Source organism: Carassius carassius, chromosome 31, assembly GCF_963082965.1.
Source record: "Carassius carassius chromosome 31, fCarCar2.1, whole genome shotgun sequence".
NCBI lineage: Eukaryota > Metazoa > Chordata > Actinopteri > Cypriniformes > Cyprinidae > Carassius > Carassius carassius.
Window position 1 is genome coordinate 9,163,253 of NC_081785.1, and position 21,183 is coordinate 9,184,435.

Here is a 21,183-nt window from a genome sequence, read left to right on the forward strand (position 1 = left end):
GAACCAAATGAAACAGACAGTTGGCTTGATTGTCTGTATTTAGTAAACTCTGTTGAACGCTGTTACCATCTAGTGGTGATAGGGTGTAACAACATTCACGTAAACAACTACATATTAAAAGTAATTGTTCATGCCAATTTATTTACAGAGATTTAGAAATATATTTTTGTGATAAACATCAAACTAAATAATTTAAATAATTTAAAACAGTTTAATTAGCCTATTCCAAGCACAAAATGTCATAAAATACAAAAGAATATAAAAATAATGAAAAGGGCAAGACTAAGACAAATAAGGTAAAAGGTAAAACATTAACCTAAGGTAAAAGGAACAAACAACAACAAATAAGAAGAAATACATGCAACCAGTACTCCCATACATAATATTTCAGGCAAGTAGGGGGTGCTATAATACAGTGAAACGCAAGAGAAGGCAACAACAGAGGCTCATGAAGAGTTCCAGTGTCTTCTTCCCACTGCCTACCGCCGATCAATCCATTCAGTGATGTCATAATGATATCACAGTGATGTCAGATCAAAGGAGATGTGTTTCAATGAGTGAATGTTAAGTGAACAGTATTTTAGCATAACATCGATCTTTCTCAGTTATAGCCTATATGCCTTGCTTTACTGTGGATATTTTAACTAAGACTGTTGTTCTTAAGCAGTGTGTTGCATCTGGTGACTTTTCTACTTAAAGATTCATTATAAAAAGTCTATTTTAAAAAGATCACATACAGCAAAGAAAGAAAGAAAGAAAGAAAGAAAGAAAGAAAGAAAGAAACTTTTATTTAACAAGGATTCATTCAAATGATCAAACGACACAGTAAAGATTATTTTTGTTACAAAAGATTTCTATTTCAAATAAATAATTTGATTAATGTATTTTCTATTCAGCAGAGAATACTGAAAATGTATCAGTTTACAACAATGATAATAATAAGAAACACAAATAAATATACAAATAAAACACAAAGCAAGTGAAACAGGGAGATAAATTACACTATTATAAAATATATTATCTGTTTAATACTGTAATACTGATGGCTATTAACACTACATTTCAGGGTACCTGAAGGTCCATGGACAGTATTATGTAATAGACTATGTGAGAGTTGTGTCTTAAACAGTTGGTACCATGGATTGCTGTCTCTTATGAGGTGACCTATGACCCCAACTAAAGACGCAAGAATGAGATCATCTATTATCTCATTGGTGATGCCAGAAGCTGAAAGTGCATTTACTGAAGCCTCCATCATTCACATGCATCTATTTAGACTGCACTAATTGCATTATCTTTTCAGTAAACACTAAGAAGAATGAACGAGAGCGTTGATGGTTTTTGCTTCAGTAAACATTAGCATAACAAAGTTTGGGTTTCCAGAGTTCATCCATAAATTAAAATTCTGCCATTATTTATTTATCCCTATGTTGTTTCAAACCCATATGTCTTTCTTTGTTTTTTGGAACACAAAAGGAGATATTAAGTGAAATGACAACCTTTCACAGAATGACACTATTCACTGTATGAAAAAAAAAACAAAAGGAGCAAAGAAATGGTATTGCCTGGGGTGGTCAGTCTCTAACATTCTGCCTAACATCTCCTTTTGTTTTGCATGGAAGAAAGTAAGTCATACATGTTTGGAAGTTGGAACAACATGACAGTGAAATGGTGTATGCTTCATTTAAATAAATAAAAATAAAAAAGACAACTTAAAAAAAATTTTTTTTTAACGTATTTCATCAAGACTCTAATTAATTAACAAATTTCACCATGGTTAGTAACAGTGCATTAAGGGACCTGAACTAAATGTACACATGCACTAATTTAATGTGAACAAATTTGAATACATTTCCAGAACAGAAATCTAAACATTGGATAAAGCCAGGCTTCATTCTTGCGGTTTCATAAAATGTTATGTAAATCAGGCAAATGATACAACCCCTTTGTAAATTCCTTCAGAAAATAGAACAGGTAGGAATACAACTGGAAACTCATTTTGAGAAAACAGCCTTTAAAGATGTGTATTGTAAATAAAATCTACACATGCATAAAGTGTGATAAAAATATGTACTTGTGTGTGTATTTTGGATGTTTTCAGAAAGAAGGCATTGCATTTAAGAGTAAAATAACCCAAAACCTAAAAATTGACCAGTTATGGTGTTAAGGACTGCCAGTGCTGTGGTTTTGATCTAAAATGTGTCAATATAAAACCCTATTGCATTGATGAAAACAAAATGAAAATCAAATCAAATTCTTACAGCCTTTAATGATTTTCAAACATTTTAAGACAGCTTCGTTTTAATTCTTGAGACATAAACTTACATTTACATTTACATTTAGTCATTTAGCAGATGCTTTTATCCAAAGCGACTTACAAATGAGGACAATGGTACACAAAAGAGCAATGATACACAAGTTAGCTTAAATGCAGTACACGTAGCAGGGGCTTTTAAATAATTGTTGTGTATGTCACAGTAACGAAGTTCAGGATCTCACTTTCACTTTCACTTCTTCATACCACTTCTCCATACCATCTCACTATACCACAATAAGAAAGAAAACAGATAGAATAGAAAAAGAATAGAGGAAGTTATTCATGTTAGAGGTTTATATATATATATATATATATATATATATATATATATATATATATATATATATATATATATATATATATAGTACAGACCAAAAGTTTGGACACACCTTCTCATTCAAAGAGTTTTCTTTATTTTCATGACTATGAAAATTGTAGAGTCACACTGAAGGCATCAAAACTATGAATTAACACATGTGGAATTATATACATAACAAAAAAGTGTGAAACAACTCAAATTATGTCATATTGTAGGTTCTTCAAAGTAGCCACCTTTTGCTTTGATTACTGCTTTGCACACTATTGGCATTCTCTTGATGAGCTTCAAGAGGTAGTCACCTGAAATGGTTTTCACTTCACAGGTGTGCTCTGTCAGGTTTAATAAGTGTGATTTCTTGCCTTATAAATGGGGTTGGGACCATCAGTTGTGTTGTGCAGAAGTCAGGTGGATAGTCACAGCTGATAGTCCTACTGAATAGACTGTTAGAATTTGTATTATGGCAAGAAAAAAGCAGCTAAGTACAGGAAAACGAGTGGCCATCATTACTTTAAGAAATGAAGGTCAGTCAGTACAAAAAATTGGGGAAAACTTTGAAAGTGTCCCCAAGTGCAGTCACAAAAACCATCAAGCGCTACAAAGAAACTGACTCACAAGCGGACCGCCCCAGGAAAGACCAAGAGTCAACTCTGCTGCGGAGGATAAGTTCATCCAAGTCACCAGCCTCAGAAATCGCAGGTTAACAGCAGCTCAGATTAGAGACCAGGTCAATGGCACACGGAGTTCTAGCAGCAGACACATCTCTAGAACAACTGTTAAGAGGAGACTGTGTGAATCAGGCCTTCATGGTAGAATATCTGCTAGGGTAAAAAGGCAACAAGCAGAAGAGACTTGTTTGGGCTAAAGAACACAAGGAATGGACATTAGACCAGTGGAAATCTGTACTTTGGTCTGATGAGTCCAAATTTGAGATCTTTGGTTCCACCGTGTCTTTGTGCGACGCAGAAAAGGTGAACGGATGGTCTCTACATGCCTTGTTCCCACTTGTGAAGCATGGAGGAGGAGGTGTGATGGTGTGGGGGTGCTTTGCTGGTGACACTGTTGGGAATTTATTCAAAATTGAAGGCATACTGAACCAGCATGGCTACCACAGCATCTTGCAGCGGCATGCTATTCCATCCGGTTTGCGTTTAGTTGGACCATTTATTTTTCAACCGGACAATGACCCCAAACACACCTCCAGGCTGTGTAAGGGCTATTTGACCAAGAAGGAGAGTGATGGGGTGCTGCGCCAGATGACCTGGCCTCCACAGTCACCGGACCTGAACCCAATCGAGATGGTTTAGGGGTGAGCTGGACCGCAGACAGAAGGCAAAAGGGCCAACAAGTGCTAAGCATCTCTCGGGGAACTCCTTCAAGGCTGTTGGAAGACCATTTCAGGTGACTACCGCTTGAAGCTCATCAAGAGAATGCCAAGAGTGTGCAAAGCAGTAATCAAAGCAAAGGGTGGCTAATTTGAAGAACCTAGAATATGACATATTTTCAGTTGTTTCACACTTTTTTGTTATGTATATAATTCCACATGTGTTAATTCATAGTTTTGATGCCTTCAGTGTGAATCTACAATTTTCATTATGAAACCCCCAAGATGGGTTCTGTCCTATATTTACCCAGCCCTTGGGTTAATAACAACCCAAATTGGGTTGTTTTTGACCCAACCCAATTTGGGTTGTTATTAACCCAAGGGCTGGGTAAATATAGGACAGAACCCATCTTGGGTTAATTTTACCCAGCAAATTAGGTTGTTTATTTAACCCAACATAAGGGGTTGATTTAACCCAGATAAAGTTTAATTACTATATTAATAACTTATTTTTGACTTCATACATTAAATAATGTTTACAGATTAACTTAAATCCACTAAACCTTTCTAAAATAATCCACACAACCACTGGTTTGCATTTTAACTTCCTTTGTTTTCCTTTTCTTATCATTTACAGCATTGTTTATATCGTTTTTAATAGGCCATACATATTGCCCATATTTAATTTCGTTTAACAAACAATACAACTAAAAATTAAACGTTAAACAGAAGTAATTTACGTATTATTAACCAGTCTCTGTTGTTCTGTTTCCACCGAGGCCGCCCCCCTGCATTTCACTCATAGCCGAAATATACTGCGATTGCCTTTATAACCTGCCCAAAAACAAACAGTAAACAGCTCTGTGAGAATATTTGTTTTCTGTATCTTTATGAATAAAATCGTTTATTTTTTGCAAAGCATCAGGCTTTTCCATCACACTTATAGTGAGGTGCGACTTATTTATCAAAATTAATTTGACATGAACCGAGAGAAATTAACCAAGATAAAACATTACCATCTACAGCCGCGAGAGGGCGCTCTATGCTGCTCAGTTCTCCTGTAGTCTACACTGAGCAGAACAGAGCTCCCTCTCGCGGCTGTATACGGTAATGTTTTCTCTTGGTTCTAAATACATGCGACTTATAGTCCAGTGCGACTTATATGTTTTTTCCCTCATGACGTATTTTTGGACTGATGCGACTTATACTCAGGTGCGGCTTATATTCCAAAAAATATGGTATATAAAATTGTATAATAAATAAAAAAAAATAGATAGAATACAAAAAGATTAGAAACATAGTTAGAATTTTTTTTTTTTTTTTTTTTTTTTTTTTTTTTTTTTTAAGAATAGAATTAGAATAGTAAGTGTGAAAGTTAGAGGGTCAGATAAAGATGGAAGAGATGTGTTTTAAGCCGTTTCTTGAAGATGGCTAAGGACTCAGCTGCTCCGACTGAGTTGGGGAGGTCATTCCACCAGGAGGGAACATTTAATTTAAAAGTCCGTAAAAGTGACTTTGCGCTTCTTTGGGATGGCACAATCAAGCGATGTTCACTTGCAGAACGCAAGCTTCTAGAGGGCACGAGTCTGAAGTAATGAATTAAGGTAAATGGGTGCAGAGCCAGTGGTGGTATGCAAACATCAATCCTTGAACTTTATGCGAGCAGCTATTGCAAATTGATAAACAGAGGTGTGACGTGTATTCTTTTCGGCTGGTTAAAAGTTGATCTTGCTGGCGTGTTCTGGATTAATTGTAAAGGTTTGATAGAACTGGCTGGAAGACTTGCCAAGACCGCATTGCAATAGTTCAGCCTGGACAGAACAAGAGCTGGAACAAGGAGTTGTGCAGCATGTTCCAAAAGAAAGGGCCTGATCTTCTCGAAGTTGAATAAAGCAAATCTGCAGGACTGGACTGAGAAAGTCAGCTAATAAACAATCATAACTCCAAGGTTTCAGGCTGTTTTTGAAGGAGTTATGGTTGACGTGCCTAACTGGATGGTGAAATTGTAATGAAACGATGGGTTTGTTGGAACCACAAGCAATTCTGTCTTGGCAAGGTTGAGTTAAAGGTGATGGTCCTTCATCCAGTAAAAAATGTCTGTTAGACAAGCTGAGATGCGAGCAGCTATCGTCGGATCATCAGGATGGAATGAGAGGCAGAATTGAGTGTCATCAGCATATGATAACATGTAGACAGAGAAGGGAGTGTTTTTGTTTTAATTAACGTATAAAATTAGAAACATTATTCATTAGTTAAGCCAAAGGCTTGGTGTAACAGTGCCACGAGAATCCCTTGAAGGCGAAGGCTATGAATATTAACAACGGGGCGTCCAGCAGTGTTTCCTAATTAATATTTACAAGCCAAGCCTTCAGGATTCGTTACCTTTCAGTCAATCAGAGTTTACTGGTCGAACGTCACGCAACGTATTTAATATTCATGAGACAAGCACGGAGGCTCTTTAAAGTTAAATAAACACCGCGTCGCGACTCGCGTTGCACACAGTGTGCAGCCGCTGAGAGACAGACAACGAACAGAACCGAACCTGCGCAGCAACAAGACTCTTCTAGAGAATGACGTCCATTTGTCCAAGATGCGACGAGACTGTGTTTTTCGGTGAGAGTTTTTCCACTAGAATCATCACTCAGCAGAATCACAAGCCAAGCTCATTTGATTGGTATTGTATTATTGGCCTGGACTAATAAATTGCATAGTATGTTTTTAAAAATAAACTGTTAATAAACTTCTGCAAATCTTGACAGTGTTACAAAGCAAGAGTTTGAAAACCTTATTTGTTTGTTTTGGAGCTTATTCGGTAATAATACAAAACACTTTGGACTTATATTTGATTTGTGTGTGTGTGTGTGTATATATGCTTTATAACAAAAGTCCACCTTGGATGTTGTTATTCTGTTTGGGTTCTCAGAGATATATAGGACGCAATTAATCTACATATACTAATATTCTCTGCTGTACACATCATTACTCAGTAGTGTATTGGTATTTGATTTAATGTATTTTTCACAAATGTGGTCGTGCTTACCTTCATAAACATGAAAAGTGTCTTTGTAAAAAGGTTAGATTAATCTGTCTAGTGAGTTTAACTGGGTCAAAGAAAATGATTTAGGGTAAAATAATAGGTTAATTTTCCTGCGTACAGCATAGAGATCTCTGGGACCCCAAACTACCAGTCTCAAGAAGATGAGGGTCAATTGTGAATCAGCCTGTGCAAAACTAAGTATTGTTATTGATAGGTCACAAGTGACGCCCACAACCGCATTGGAGGATGCTCTCTAGTCTGTCCTGTTATTGTCGGCTCCTGTTTAGTATTCTGTTCCAGCATCCAGTATCCACTGGGCTAGTAAATGCTATAGCTCATGAAAAGAGAATTGGGTGACCGTGTTACGTAAGAATTTGGCAAGGGACTCTTGAACTGAGTGAGTGGATCTGTTGTGCTACTGTTGCAGGTTAGCGGATGGAGTAACTATCTTTCTGGCTGTGTTAAAGAGGATCTTGATGATTTAATATGCCCACTGGGTCTAGACTTCTGAATAGTCAGTGTGCTTTCTGTTTGACCTGACAAATTTTGTGTGATGGCATGTGTGTGTGTGTGTGTGTGTGTGTGTGTGTGTGTGTGTGTGAGAGAGAGAGAGAGAGACAGACCCTAGGAATGTCGGCTAGTAAGCATATAGGGCATTGGGGTGGTGGGTTTATTCCCCCACATGCACAATGTACAATGTCAACCTGGAAAAAGTTTTTATATCATATCATAGCTCTTTCGTTAGGTATATTATAATTACAGAAAATATGCTTGTTAATTGATTGATTGTGGCATGTTGACCAATGTGTTTTTCTCTGAATAGCTTGCATTTCTCACTACTGTGCTCCAAAGTCCATGACTGTTTACTGTGTGTTTGCTCATAGCAAACTATAGATTTTCTGATATTATTATTCAAGAGCTGATTGAGTAAATGTAGATAAAACATTCAAGCAGTTTTTTGTGTGAAAAGTTGTAAAACATTTTTAAAGTAGACTGGATCTGGCTGAAAATCAGTATACAATACCGTTCAATAATTTGGGGTGGGTAAGAGATTGCTTTATTTTTAATTGTTTAATTTAATTTAATTACATTTTAATATTTTAACTTTATTAGTAATATTGTGAAATGCATCACAGTAAAAACACTGTTTTCTACTTGCATACATTTTAAAATGCCATTTATCTGTGTGATGGCAAAGCTGAATTTTTTTACAGCAGTTAGTCCAGTCTTTAGTGTCACATGATCCTTCGGAAATCATTCTTATATGCTGATTTGCTGCTCAAGGAACCTTTCTGATTATTTTCAATGCTGGAAACAGTTCTGCTTAATATTTTTGTAAAAAAATATAATCGTTTTTTCAGGATTCGTTGATGAACAGAAAGTTCCAATAACCAAATGATTGTGCACAGAAACTGCTTGTGAAGGTCAGAGAAAGGTCTGATTTGCTGCTCAAGCAACATTTCTTCTTATTATTAATGAAAAGTATTAATAAAACAGTTATAGCTTTCCTTTACAGATTAAGGAAAGTTCAAAAGAACAGCGCTTATTTGAAAAAGTATAGACACTTGTAATATTACAAAAGGTCTGTCATTTTGGATCTATTTAATGCATCCGTACTAAAAAGAAGTATTAATAAACATTTTTGTAACTAAAATAATTAAAATGTAACTTTTAAATAGTTGTGCTTGCTTGATATTTCTATTTTTCTTGCTTTCTTTCAGTTCCGAGACATAGAACAAGAAGACCATGTGATGCTAGTAATAGAAAGTTAGGTTTATGACTAACATAGTGTCTGGTTCAATTAGCAGCTTTTACTGGCTAAAAACCACCCACTTAGAATAGAAGAGGCCATTTGACTGAAATACAAAGCAGCCAAACAGAAATGTATCACTACAGGACAATTGCAATCTCTTTAAATGTGTGTAATTTAGATATAAATTACTGCAGTTAAGTCGGTCATCCTCAGCATTATATAGCACACATACTGATCAGATAACACATTACACTCTCTCCCTGTTCTAGCTGAGAAAGTGAGCTCTTTGGGGAAAAACTGGCACCGTTTCTGTCTGAAATGTGAACGATGTAGTAAGATTCTGTCTCCTGGAGGCCATGCGGAGGTAAGCAGAACTAAAGTACATATTGCACTGAGATAGACTGTGATTCAGGATGTCCTGTTTCTAGGTCTGTATGTAACAGCAGAGTTTCTCAGTGTGCCTCACATCCACAGTGTCATAGTTTAGCAGGCGGCCACACACTCCATTGAGCTGACACTGATTTGTAGGTCATCCCTGTCCACTTCTATTTGGGTGCCCCTTATTGTTCTTTTTTCTTTATTCTTTGTTTCCTTTCTCCTTTATACTGAACTGACATGTGTGAGGGTCCTGTCTGATAAGTTAGGAGACATTTTCTAGTTCAGTGATCTTGTTTCCCTGTTTGGGTTAAATGATCGTTCATCCCTTTGTTAGTCTATTTTTCACCTGTAGACTTATCACTCATCACGAGTAGATGTTTATGGATGAATTGAAATCCTACAATGACTGGAAACACACAGAATTAATATTTAAAGTAACCTCATTAGATCTGTCTGGAATGTTCTCAGACTGTCAGGGAGAGATTACAATTAAGAATATATTCGTTATTTATCTGTTTAATATTGGATGGAACATTTAAGCATGCTTGTTTTCTCGAAACTGTCAAAAAAAGCCATTTTCAGTCTGGTACAGCTAGTTCAAATCATTTTACTGTACAAGTAGGTATATCTGTAAGCATATGCTCTTCCTCTCCCACACTCAAAGTTACTGTTGTCTTTACCAGAATAATTACATGGATAATGGAGGGGCAAAGATAAGAGTTAATTAAACCAGAAAGCAATTGTCTGCCTTCTTTTTCTTACTTTCTCTTTCTTTCTTTCTTTCTTTCTTTCTTTCTTTCTTTCTTTCTTTCTTTCTTTCTCTCTCTCTGAACACACTCACATGAACACAAAGAGAATAGTCACATAAAGCTTTAGTTTAATTATAAGTTGAGTTCTGACTTAAAATTAAAGAGGGTTTTGTCACTGTTTTGTTACAGTTGATGTGTTCCCTTTATTGTGTGTGTGCTTTTTCTCTTATTAATTTTTAGCAGGAGGTTGTGTTGTTGTTAGCATTCACTCACTGCAGGTGTCGACTGCCTTTTTTTCCCCCAATTCCTTTCTTTGGGAAACAAAACACAATCAGTAATTTTAGCTCACAACAGAGAGACTGAGAAAGATGCTTTTAATATATAAAGTTTACAAAAAAAATATATATATAATAAATGTAATAATAATATAGGATATAATAAAATGATATTTTGGCTTCTTTTTTTCAGGAGCACAAACGCACCAAAATGCATACACACTAAAATAGAGGTGTGTTTGTGTGTATGTTAGGAGGCTTGAATTTCAGTCCAATTTGAGCTTGACTGGGTCTTTTTATGCAGTCTGGAAGGAGTAGGATGTAACAATGACCTCTAATGAATCCAGCACAACACAAGCCTCTCTTTCATTCTGTCTTCCACACACACTTCTGATCATTTTACCTTACCTTTTAGTAGTAGAATACCTGGAACAAATTTTTATATTTAGAAATAGACATTTTAACTGAAAAATAATTGGTATTGTTAAGCCAGAATAGTTCTGTTTATACTGTATCAGCGCTTAAACTGAATTGGGAAAAATATTCTCTATTAGGTTTAGTTTGTTTTATTGACATAAAGCTTTTGTTAGCAAAGCTACTTTACATACAATAAGAAATTCTGCTAATTAAGTAAAATAAAGTTAAAATGGACTAATAAAGATGTCTCTCTCACACACAGCATGATGGATTGCCTTACTGTCATAAGCCCTGCTATGGAACCCTCTTTGGACCAAAAGGTATGTACAATAAGTTGTAACTGCAGTTTGTAAGACATGTTGTGAGTGTGTGTAAGATACTTTACACAGAAAAATAGAATGTATTTTCATACAAAGCTAAGTGAGAATCTTGGGGCTGATAGGTTTTTCATGTGTATTTGGAGAAACTTAAAAAAGGCCCAGGTAAAAAGCTTTTGTAAGATAAAAAAAAAAAAAAAAGTTGCATTTCATCTTTCTGAAATTAAAAAAAAAAAGTTTAAAAATAGCTCAGTCCTTACATAACAGTGTTTTTTTTTTTTTCAAAATATCATAAAGTCCTACAAGTTTGGAACTAGAGAATGATTTCATGATGGCTCCAGAATGAAAAAAGACCAGATCAAAGCAGGTCTTTCTGGTTGAACCAGATTATACAGGGACATTTAATTCAATACCTTCATTAAAAACTCTAATTAGTTAATTTCCTCACGAGATCAAATGACAGAATCAGCTAGTGAAGTGGAGATTTGTCTTTTAGCAATCTGTTAAATGGGATACGTCTATACCACAGAGGCAGGAGAAGAGCGTCCTATTGTCACTTACAAACCATATTAATAGTTGCAACAATATCTGCCCAAATGCATACAAATATCATCAACATTCATAATAAAAATGTCGCCCTGTTTGCTAAACACTTAAGACACCAGAAGAGTAAAAGCAGATCCAGTGACAACATAAGAGCGAGACAGTGGATACTCTATAGTGGCTGACTGTCTGAGGTTTGTGTGTGTGTGTGTGTGTGTGTGTGTGTGTGTGTTTAGAAGTAGGAAAATATTGTGTTTGGTAAGATGCTAGGTTTCAGTGTATAGCTTATGTTAATGCACACTCAGACATTAGAATATGCTTGTTTCAGGTTGTAATATACAAGTGAGTGCGCAGTTCAGGAGAGATACATTTGATTAGGAAATGGTACTACTCACTGTTCTGTCCTCTCATTGGTAGGTGTAAATATTGGAGGGGCAGGATCTTACATATATGACACACCTCCTCAAACACCAGTCAACAAATCAACAAAATGTAACAGCCGTTCAGACGGATCGCCCACCACACCTTGGACCAACTCACAGATCAGCTATAATCAACGTAAAGGTACAGTCATCTAGACAGTTTCGTTTGGGGTCAGTAAGAAACTTATTCAGCAAGAACATATTACATTTATAAAAGTGACAGTAACTGTATTAAAAGTATTAAAATAGATTTTTGTTTTGAATAAATGCTATTCTTTGGAACTTTCTATTCATCAGTGGATCGGGATAGCAAAATATATATCACTGTTTCCACAAAAATATTAAGCAGCACAACTGTTTCTACATCGCTAATACTAAGACTGTTTCTTGAGCAGCAAACCAGCATATTAGAAGGAACTCTCTGAAAGTTCACGTGACACTAAATAATTCAGTAAATGTATCTCAAACACATATTTAAAAAAATTTTTTTTACAAAATGGTTTGTTAGGTTTGAAATAATAAAACAATATTTATACCACGAATTTTAAAAGCAAAAAATAATTACATAGTAATTAAATAGTTTAAAATCTGAAAAAAAAGTAATCTTGTGAGAAACAAAGTGGCACTTGTGAGATGTTTTTGTCTAGTAATAAAATGAAATTCAGTTATATTAAAGTGTGACTTAAGTGTCCATATGCTGTTTTTAGCCACTGTATTTATATAGACACACTCGTATCAATATAAATCAATCAGCATTGTATCAAACATGTCATTGTACATTAACACTTCCTCAGCACTTTTTAATACACACATACACAGATTCCTACACTGAGTGGGAGACAGAAATACTTAAATGTGTGTGTTGTAATTGAGAAGTGGGAGGATGCTTTTGGGATTTTATGTGGTGGAATTTTAATGGTCTTCGTTAAATGACTTCTTTCCTGAAATATTTCCCCTCAATAAGTGTTTTCTGACAGGCAGGACATTGCAGGAATTTTAGAGGAGGGTTTTAAGGACCATTTTGGAAACGTCTGGAGGAATGCATCGGGTGTTTCCTATACCCGTGAGCCAAGCACCATGGGTTCGCTTTGATAAAATGAACACAGGAAAATGCATTAGGATCTAAGATTGTTAACAGTCTGTCATCACTGATATGAGACAAAAGTGTTGATTTAGAATATAAGGCAGGTTTGTGAACAGAAGTGACACAGATCCTTATCAATGCACATCGTACAGCATAGCTTTAATCGCACCAGCCTGGATCTGGCCTTCAGAAGCATCAAACCAGAAGTTATTAAAATGTTTTGGTAACAGATCTAGATTAATAACTTGCTAATAGATGTCATAGACATGGTATACTAAGAGACACAAGTCAGAAAAGTGCCTATATGTAATTTTGAGTGAATTATGGTCCTCCTTGGCTGAAATTACAGTTATAGTTCAGCAACTTTTAACATGCACACAGAAATGAATATAAAAGCAAGAAAAATGTACATACAGATACATTAAGGTTTTGCTCTTGTTTATAGCTTCCACTGCACCTACACGCATGTTTGCCGGAGAGACTTGTCTGTGTCCTGGCTGTGGAAAGGCAGTTTATTTCGGTGAGTCCAGTGAATCAAAACTATGACTTTACAGACATTTGAGAACCTTCATTTTGACCATTTTGAGTCCATTAAAAGAGGAACAGCAAAAATTCCAATAAATAATAAATAAATACTAATGTTTTTAAAAAATAGAGGGAAAATGTTTTTAAAGTTTAAGGTAAAAGTCAAAGGTGAGTGTTGTTTACGACGGTTACTCATCATTCAGACTTGAGTGTAACATTTAAGGACTTTGTAGTTCTTTTCTAGTCATATACAGTCATGTACAAGCTGATCAAGTTATATATTATATATACAATTGTATAATTAATATATTTTATAATTTGCATGTTTTTAATAAATACCTTCTTTGTTTTACATTTTCTGAATATATTTGATTATTATTATTATTATTTTAATATATAAACATTAAAAACAGCACTGTGTTGTATTAATGTGATGTGATGTCATTCATGGTCTAATGCTGCAGCTGAGAAGGTGATGTCACTGGGTCGCAACTGGCACAGGCCTTGTCTTCGCTGTGTTAGGTGCAAGAAAACACTGACCCCTGGTGGCCATGCAGAGGTACTATACAACCTACTGCTTCTAATTTGCAGTTAATGCGTCTTCACTACTTTCCTACTAGCTTTCCTACTCTGATAGATATGTTTGTTGTATTTTTGAATCCATTTTTATTTTGTCAGTTTTTGTTATTAAATAATATTGTTTATATATTTTTTTGGTTTATTAAATTCCACAATAACAGCTATATCTGGAATGTAAATCTTATATGTAATGTAAATGGTTTATTGTGTAATATTTTTAGAATATCTACCATAATGATGGCTTTATCATTGATTCAGGCTCCCTTTTAATGTGCTGTATTTTCTCTCTTCTCTGCAGCATGAGGGCAGCCCATACTGCCATGTGCCCTGCTACGGGTACCTTTTTGGACCAAAAGGTGTGAATATTGGAAAGGTGGGCTGTTACATTTATGAGCAAGAAAACGCAGAGAATGAAATGCCAAGTGAACATTAAAGCACAAAGGAAAAGCTCTTTTTTTAATTTTTACCAAAATATTTTTTTTTACAAATTAATAAAATTGCAAGGTATAAAGATTTATTTTTCACATAGATATATGCAGATGTCGTTGCATAATGCATGTATTCTAATAACCAGAAATGGCCACTGGCATCTTAAAAAAAAGAAAAGTCATACATAAGTCACACATCGGCTCTTTCTCTAATTTTTTCTGTTTCTCTCTTTTACAAACACAAACTCAGATATGTATTTATTCATTAATGCCTCCATTTAAAATATCTGTAATTATTACATGGCACTGGAGAAAGTTGTAAATCCTTGTGTTACTAATAAAACATACTTTAAAAGAACTTTGGATTGTTCTTTTAATTGAATTTTTTTAATTTGTTTTCACATTTACAGGGATCTATAAACATGACACTAAACAACTTTGTTAAAAATGTAAGATTGAATGTGCGCACAATCTCAGAGCTCCTCCTTGTGTTCATTCATTGTCATTTTCTCCTCATCCTCCTGCTTGTCTTGATCTTTAATGAGATTTTTCCTATTCAATATGATAAAAAATAATAATAATAACTTGGTTAATGAACACACAATATCAACTTTCCAGATTTTTTTAGATTAAACATACTGTACCTACATCTGTTTCGGTCCTAATATTACATCCTTGACTCAACAGAATTACTCAGGTGTTTAGCAGTGTGTTAATACAAACCTTCTACACTTGCCTTAACAACATATTATAGGTTATGACTTACCCAGTACCCTCAACATCCTCTATAGTCTCAGGTAGACACCTGTCTCGTGTCTCAGGTAACTGCCAGGCCACCAGAGAAGCAATGAGTGCCACAGAACACAGGACGGTCTGAGAGAAGTGGCCCCAGAAACTGTCCAATAGCAGGACTAGAGGAGCCACAGACACACCCAGCCGGGCCAGGAACGAGTTATAGCCCATCCCATTTTGCCTGAAGGATCCAGTCAAATAAATGATTGTTAAATACTGTGCACTGCTATGTAATGAGGAAATATATGAGGGATGAGACTGTAAATATAAGTGCATGCCTTTATTTTACATTTATATAAAATATAAAAATTATGTTAACAATTTTCGACCGTTACCTGAGGACAGTCGGGTAAAGCTCCGAGCTGTATAATACAATTGTACAAAAAGCAGCAACTGCAAAACCTTTACCCAGTACTGCCACCACAGTACGACCAACCCACTGATCTGAATGTGAAAGAGAGAATAATGAAAACAGTAAGACTGAATAAACAAATTAAATGTATCCTCTTGTGCCATTCCGGTAAGATCAGGTTGTACTGAGCTTATGCCATCTGTATAATATGCATTGAACAAATACAGTGCAAATTACAGAAGTTTTTTTTTTTATGTATTTTTCTATTCTACCCTATTACATTCTACCTATCTTGGTCCACGAATCTACTCGAGCAAGCAGAGTCTCACGGTTAGGGAGGTAGCATCAATTTAAATAGCGTTAAAACCAAAGATGACAGCTGTACTCCCTAATCAGTTTCAGTTGATTTATTTCTTGCTCGATTGTACGCTGTGTTACCTGGGTTAGGTTATTCACTGAATCTCAATAAATTGTTACTGGATAAGGTCTCTGAGTGCTATTGAGTATTATCATGATTGCATATTAATAATTATGGCAAAAATGGCTTTAATGTTCTCCAAATTCACTCTGGTGATGTCTAATCTCTTTTATACAATAGAAGTAGTCTGACATAAACAGCGACAGTCACACAGCAGAGTCATCAAATCTGTTACCTGTTTCTATTTCAGACACAATGTATTTAATGTCACCCTGGTGGCTTTAATGCTACCCTAATTTATTCTGGTGATGTTTAAACTTCTCTCTTCTCCATTTTTTGGTCCGAAATTAACAATAATGGACATTCACAGTCACCAAATCCGACAAGGCAGTATTAAAAGTTATCTCCTTCTGTTTGTCACAGAATGGTTTTAATATTATCCAAATACACTCTGATGAAGTTTAAACGCCTATATAATGCCTATTTTATATCCTAGAGAGTATTTTGGTTTGATGAACAGCAACAGACATACAGCAGGGTCACCAAATCTGACATGGCAGCATAACAGGTTAATTAAATCTCTTATACCTCCCACCCTCCACTCCCCAGTTCTGTATATATTTACACTCAGTGTTCAGTCGGCGTGTCTGTTTCTCCACAGCATGCCAAGTGACGGTTATAAATCCACAATAATATGCATGTTCTTGTGCGAACATTTAATGAACAGTAACTTCCAGTTACAGAATTGTCTAAGTCACCGATGTTTGAACATAGGCTGTTTGTGAACTGAACTCATATGTATAATAAAGTTCAAACTCCACAGTGACAACGGGGCCTACCATGGTCACAGAATTTGGTATAACATTGTGATATTGCGTATAATTTGCAGAAACTGGAGAGAAACTATCAATATGCAGTAGACAGGAGGGATGTCTGCAGTCTTAACATCTTATCAATCTGCTATAAAAGTAATCATGCTGTTTTTGCGAGATATTCGCAACAGCACTCTTGCACATGTAATTATAATCATCACTGGATAATCATATGTTTTGCCAGTCTCACCTCTGGGTATGAATATATTAATCATAAGGCTGATTCCGGCCAACAGCTGAGCTCCTGCTTCAGTTTTACGCCTGCCAATCTTCTCCAGCAGGTAATATACCATCAGTTTAGAGGGAACCTCAATGGCTCCATACACAAACTGAGTGAGGTACATATTTAGTCCAAAGCCTGTGATGTTGAGACTTATACCATAGGTCATAGTGGCAACACAAAACCTGTATGAAGTGAAAAATCATTAATAGATTATTTATTATTCAAACATTCAAGTCCTTGTTCTGTAATCTAGAGCCACTGAAGACTATAGTGCAGCCAACAGCACTTGTTTTTTTTATAATTGTATTTAATAGCAGGAATCTGCAGGAGAAACTACATTACCCATGATTCTCCAATGATCTTTTCACAAATAAGAGAATCGAAACATCGAAAATGCTCTGTACTCTGAATATACACATATTTTACAATAAATAAACATTTAAGCTGTTAAGCACAGTCTTGCAATTTTGATTTTGGTCTGATTTGGCTTTAAATCAAAGTTTGTAATGTTGTGATTCACCTCATAGATGGTTGTTTGGTTCATGGCTTTTAACTCTTTAACAAAGATTTTTTTTAACTCCATATTGGAACATTTGACGGAAAAGTACTTTGGAACCAAGGCCACGGAAAAAGTGGGCATGCTCTGTTGAACTGTGGTTCATTTACACACCATATGGTCCCTGTGAGCAGAGCCAATCTCCTCATCTTAGGGGTTCTGACAAGGTCAAGGTACGAATAATTTTTCTTTCCCCCATCTGTAACTATTATAGAGAGAGCCTATAGAAGTAATGCAGAGATATATTTAGCCTACAGATTTGTTTTTAAAAAAAGTGATCAATCCAATGTTATATATTGTTTTCTCTCACCTCAGGTTTGATTCTTGAGATAACTTGCTCCTTGTGGTTCATGACAGCACATTTATGAAGATAATAATGAGCTTTTTCAGCCTTGCCATTAGCTATCAGCCACCGAGCTGACTCTGGAACCCACCTACATCAGAAACATTTGCTCTGTGTAACATTCTCACCCTTAATTGACTACCGTAATTTCTGTAATGCTGTGATTTTAATTTGACAGAATATGCAAGGTCCATTACCACCAGAGGACTGTGGATAGCAGTAAAGGTGAAGTGACAGCCACTGTCAGCCTTCTCCAGTCTCTGATACAGAACGCAATAAGAGACAATGAGGTGCTCCCAACAGCCCATGCCATACTGTCAATTATACATACCAGCCTCCTGTGCTGAATGTCCACCCACTCCACATCTGAGGAAAGACACGCATATACGGTAAGGCCATTTTACTTTGTTTTATATTCACATTCATTCATAAACTGGGGACCTGAGATAGGGGTCTTACTGAGTACGGTTGAGACGATAACGATGCCGGTGATGGTGAATCCACTAAAGAATCTCAGCACTGCAAACATGATGAAGGAGGAAGAAAAGATGCTGGCCAGTGTAAAAGCCATTCCTGATATATAGGACACCAACAGCATTGGCTTACGGCCAAATCTACATGCCAAACAGAAGACAGGTTTATTCATACAGAACAGTTCATGCTTGTGGCTGTCTTCATAAAATGCAAATAGTTCATAATATTTATCTTAATATACAGGTCTGTTTTTTTTTTTTTTTTACATCACCTGTCACTCATGCCTCCAAAAAAAGCTGCTCCAAACATCACTCCGACAAAGAAGATGGTGGCCACAGCTTTATTCAAACCTTTTTTATCACATACCAGATCCCACTTTAAAATAAAAAGATACTGAAAATAACTTTGTGAAAATGAAAAACAACATATTTACTGACACTGTAAAACCTATTAGTAAAAATTTACTAAATGAAGCAAATTATTTGAGTACTAGTTGCCAGTTTATTTCCCGTTTTGGCATTTTTAAGTTATCATTGTGAAAATGTGGTTTATGTTGAGGATGAGCCAGAAAAACTGTTACTTTATTTGAAAAAAGCTTTAACTACACATGCAGTGATGTTTTTTATTGAAATGTGCAGAATTGCTAGCTAATAATTAACTGCTAGAGACTTGCTTAAGTTAATTTTAGGTTTAATTTTATGTTTCAATATTTAGTTAAACAATGTATTCAAGTATAGTTTATAGTGATTCAAATGAAAAGGCAGCACCTTCTTCACTGAAATCTCACCTGTGTGGCGAGAGTGCTGATGAATGTGCTGTTGTCATACTCCCATCCATTCTGACACTGGACTTCTGGAAGTTCTGTGCTGCTGGAGGAGTTTGTCAGCAGATGAAACTGAGGATAAGAGAACATGTGACAAGTAGCAGGACTCCCATCATCCTGAGCTGGAATACTGACAGTCAGTTTCTGCTCCCGACTCAGATTCCCAAAGATTCCCTGAACATCCAGAGAGCTGATATCACAGTGGTGAGATGGGACGGCGGCGATAAAGTTGCTTAATAAAAAGTGACACGGTATAGTGAATCGTCCTACAAAGCTGATGCAAAGAATCATCTTCTGGAACCTGCCGAAGCCATTGATCTCCACAATTAGATCTTCAAACTTCATGTTTTTTGTTGATACACAGACTTTCCTCAGTGTCTTCCCACCAAATCCCTGGTTTACATTGTGAGCTTTTTATGGGATATCAAAGGTTAAAGTAACTGGAAGTCAGATACATATTGTACTTTGGTCATTAAAAAACTGCTGTTGTTTCATGTCTGTGTTTAATGTGTGTGTGTCTTCAGACAAGCTGCTACCCATAGTATCTTGTCAGCAGGGGTGAATGATTTGTGATTTGGCTGTTAATTCTTGTAAAAGAGTGTCTCGTCGGGTGCAGTTCACGTGGTTAATGCATATGGACATTGACACATTTCCTTACCATACAGATGACATCTTGTCACACTAGGACTCTTTGGCTATATACATGATTTGCTCATACATAAATATATCATAAACAGTTTCAGTCCCTTTTTGATCAATTTTCTCTTGTTATTTTATAATGGCTAAATTTCTGGAGTTTGCAGAAGAAAGGCAAGCTCCTGATCATGTAATACATCTTTCGTCAGAGTTGTCATGTTGAGTTGTTGGCTTATATTAAGAAGGATTTTCTTAGATAAAACTAGAATGGTTTATTTGTCATAAACGTTTGACACAAAATAGCTAAATATGGCATCTAAATGCCTATTGATTTGTTTAGAAAAGGAGTAAAAAAGTAGAAACACATTTTTAGCTGATGCTGACAGATTGGGTTTTTGTATGGTCATTTACACAGATTAACTTTTGTCTTCATCAAAACACAAACATCAGCACTGATCCGGGCTTAGAAAACCTTTCAGGCAGCTGTTATTCAACAACCTCATTTTGCAAGGCTTTGTGGTTCACAAAACTTCTATATCAAGAGGATTGAATCAAAGTTAAGGCCTTTAATTTGAAGCTTTACGTTGTGTGCATAGCCCAAAGAAAAAAATAACTTTATTCATATCCTTCTCCACAGACATAAACACTTACACTCTGCATTTTACAGACACTTAAGAAGCACTAGGGCAAGATTCCAGATTACTGGTTAATGAACAGTAAACTCAGGTTTCAAGTTCATAACATATCTTCCGCCATTATCCTAGATGAAACACCAGTACCATTTTATCAACTATATTTCCAGGCAATGTTGGGGTAACGCATTACAAGTAACAAGTTATGTGATTAGATGCATGTATTTAAATTTTTCAAGTAACTAATAAAGCATTACTTTTATATTTACAACAAAATATCTGCATTTTTCAAGTAAGTAACAATTAACTTTGTTTTCCAATTTTATTTACTGACACCTGTCCTGTTCCATATTGAGAGAAACTGGGAATGAGATGCAGAGTCACTTCCCTCAGCTTGGGTGTGAAAGGGTGTTACAATTGCCAAATTTATCCACCTTCCCATTAGCTATCAGCCACCATACTGACTCTGGAACCCACCTATAAAAATATCAAAATTCATATTTATGAAGTGTAAATTCATTTATATTGAGAATGTGCAGCAAGTACTCTGAAAAGGCATATTACATGTGCCAAATGATTTTTCAGATGTTTTTTGTGA

The 21,183-nt window shown here is 35.7% G+C and overlaps 2 protein-coding genes across 2 annotated transcripts; one reads left to right on the forward strand and one right to left on the reverse strand.

Annotated features, from left to right (window-relative positions):
• Positions 1-6,456: 6,456 nt before the first annotated feature.
• LOC132111481 (cysteine-rich protein 2-like) lies at positions 6,457-14,822 on the forward strand. The gene is made up of 7 exons (XM_059518822.1): positions 6,457-6,570; positions 9,017-9,111; positions 10,829-10,886; positions 11,844-11,990; positions 13,378-13,452; positions 13,922-14,016; positions 14,335-14,822. Exons 1-7 carry the CDS (start codon positions 6,528-6,530, stop codon positions 14,467-14,469), a joined length of 648 nt encoding a protein of 215 aa, XP_059374805.1. The 5' UTR covers positions 6,457-6,527; the 3' UTR covers positions 14,470-14,822.
• LOC132111480 (solute carrier family 22 member 7-like) lies at positions 14,753-19,745 on the reverse strand. Its single transcript, XM_059518821.1, has 11 exons — positions 19,282-19,745; positions 18,766-18,869; positions 18,480-18,634; positions 18,218-18,386; positions 17,988-18,111; positions 17,792-17,898; positions 17,089-17,303; positions 15,592-15,700; positions 15,231-15,437; positions 14,932-15,016; positions 14,753-14,889 (listed from the first exon to the last, which is right to left on the reverse strand). The coding sequence occupies exons 1-10, from the start codon at positions 19,660-19,662 to the stop codon at positions 14,938-14,940; spliced, it is 1,650 nt and encodes a 549-aa protein (XP_059374804.1). The 5' UTR covers positions 19,663-19,745; the 3' UTR covers positions 14,753-14,889; positions 14,932-14,937.
• Positions 19,746-21,183: the final 1,438 nt, after the last annotated feature.

Excerpts from the sequence above, each read along its gene's own strand:
- LOC132111481 (XM_059518822.1), top strand. The coding sequence starts at position 6,528 with ATGACGTCCATTTGTCCAAGATGCGACGAGACTGTGTTTTTCG. Across the intron at positions 6,571-9,016 it reads CGACGAGACTGTGTTTTTCG|CTGAGAAAGTGAGCTCTTTG; the intron begins GTGAGAGTTTTT and ends TCCCTGTTCTAG. Across the intron at positions 14,017-14,334 it reads CCCCTGGTGGCCATGCAGAG|CATGAGGGCAGCCCATACTG; the intron begins GTACTATACAAC and ends TCTTCTCTGCAG.
- LOC132111480 (XM_059518821.1), bottom strand. The coding sequence starts at position 19,662 with ATGAAGTTTGAAGATCTAATTGTGGAGATCAATGGCTTCGGCAGGTTC. Across the intron at positions 18,870-19,281 it reads TCAGCACTCTCGCCACACAG|TGGGATCTGGTATGTGATAA; the intron begins GTGAGATTTCAG and ends TTTATTTTAAAG. Across the intron at positions 15,701-17,088 it reads TAATATATTCATACCCAGAG|ATCAGTGGGTTGGTCGTACT; the intron begins GTGAGACTGGCA and ends TTTCACATTCAG.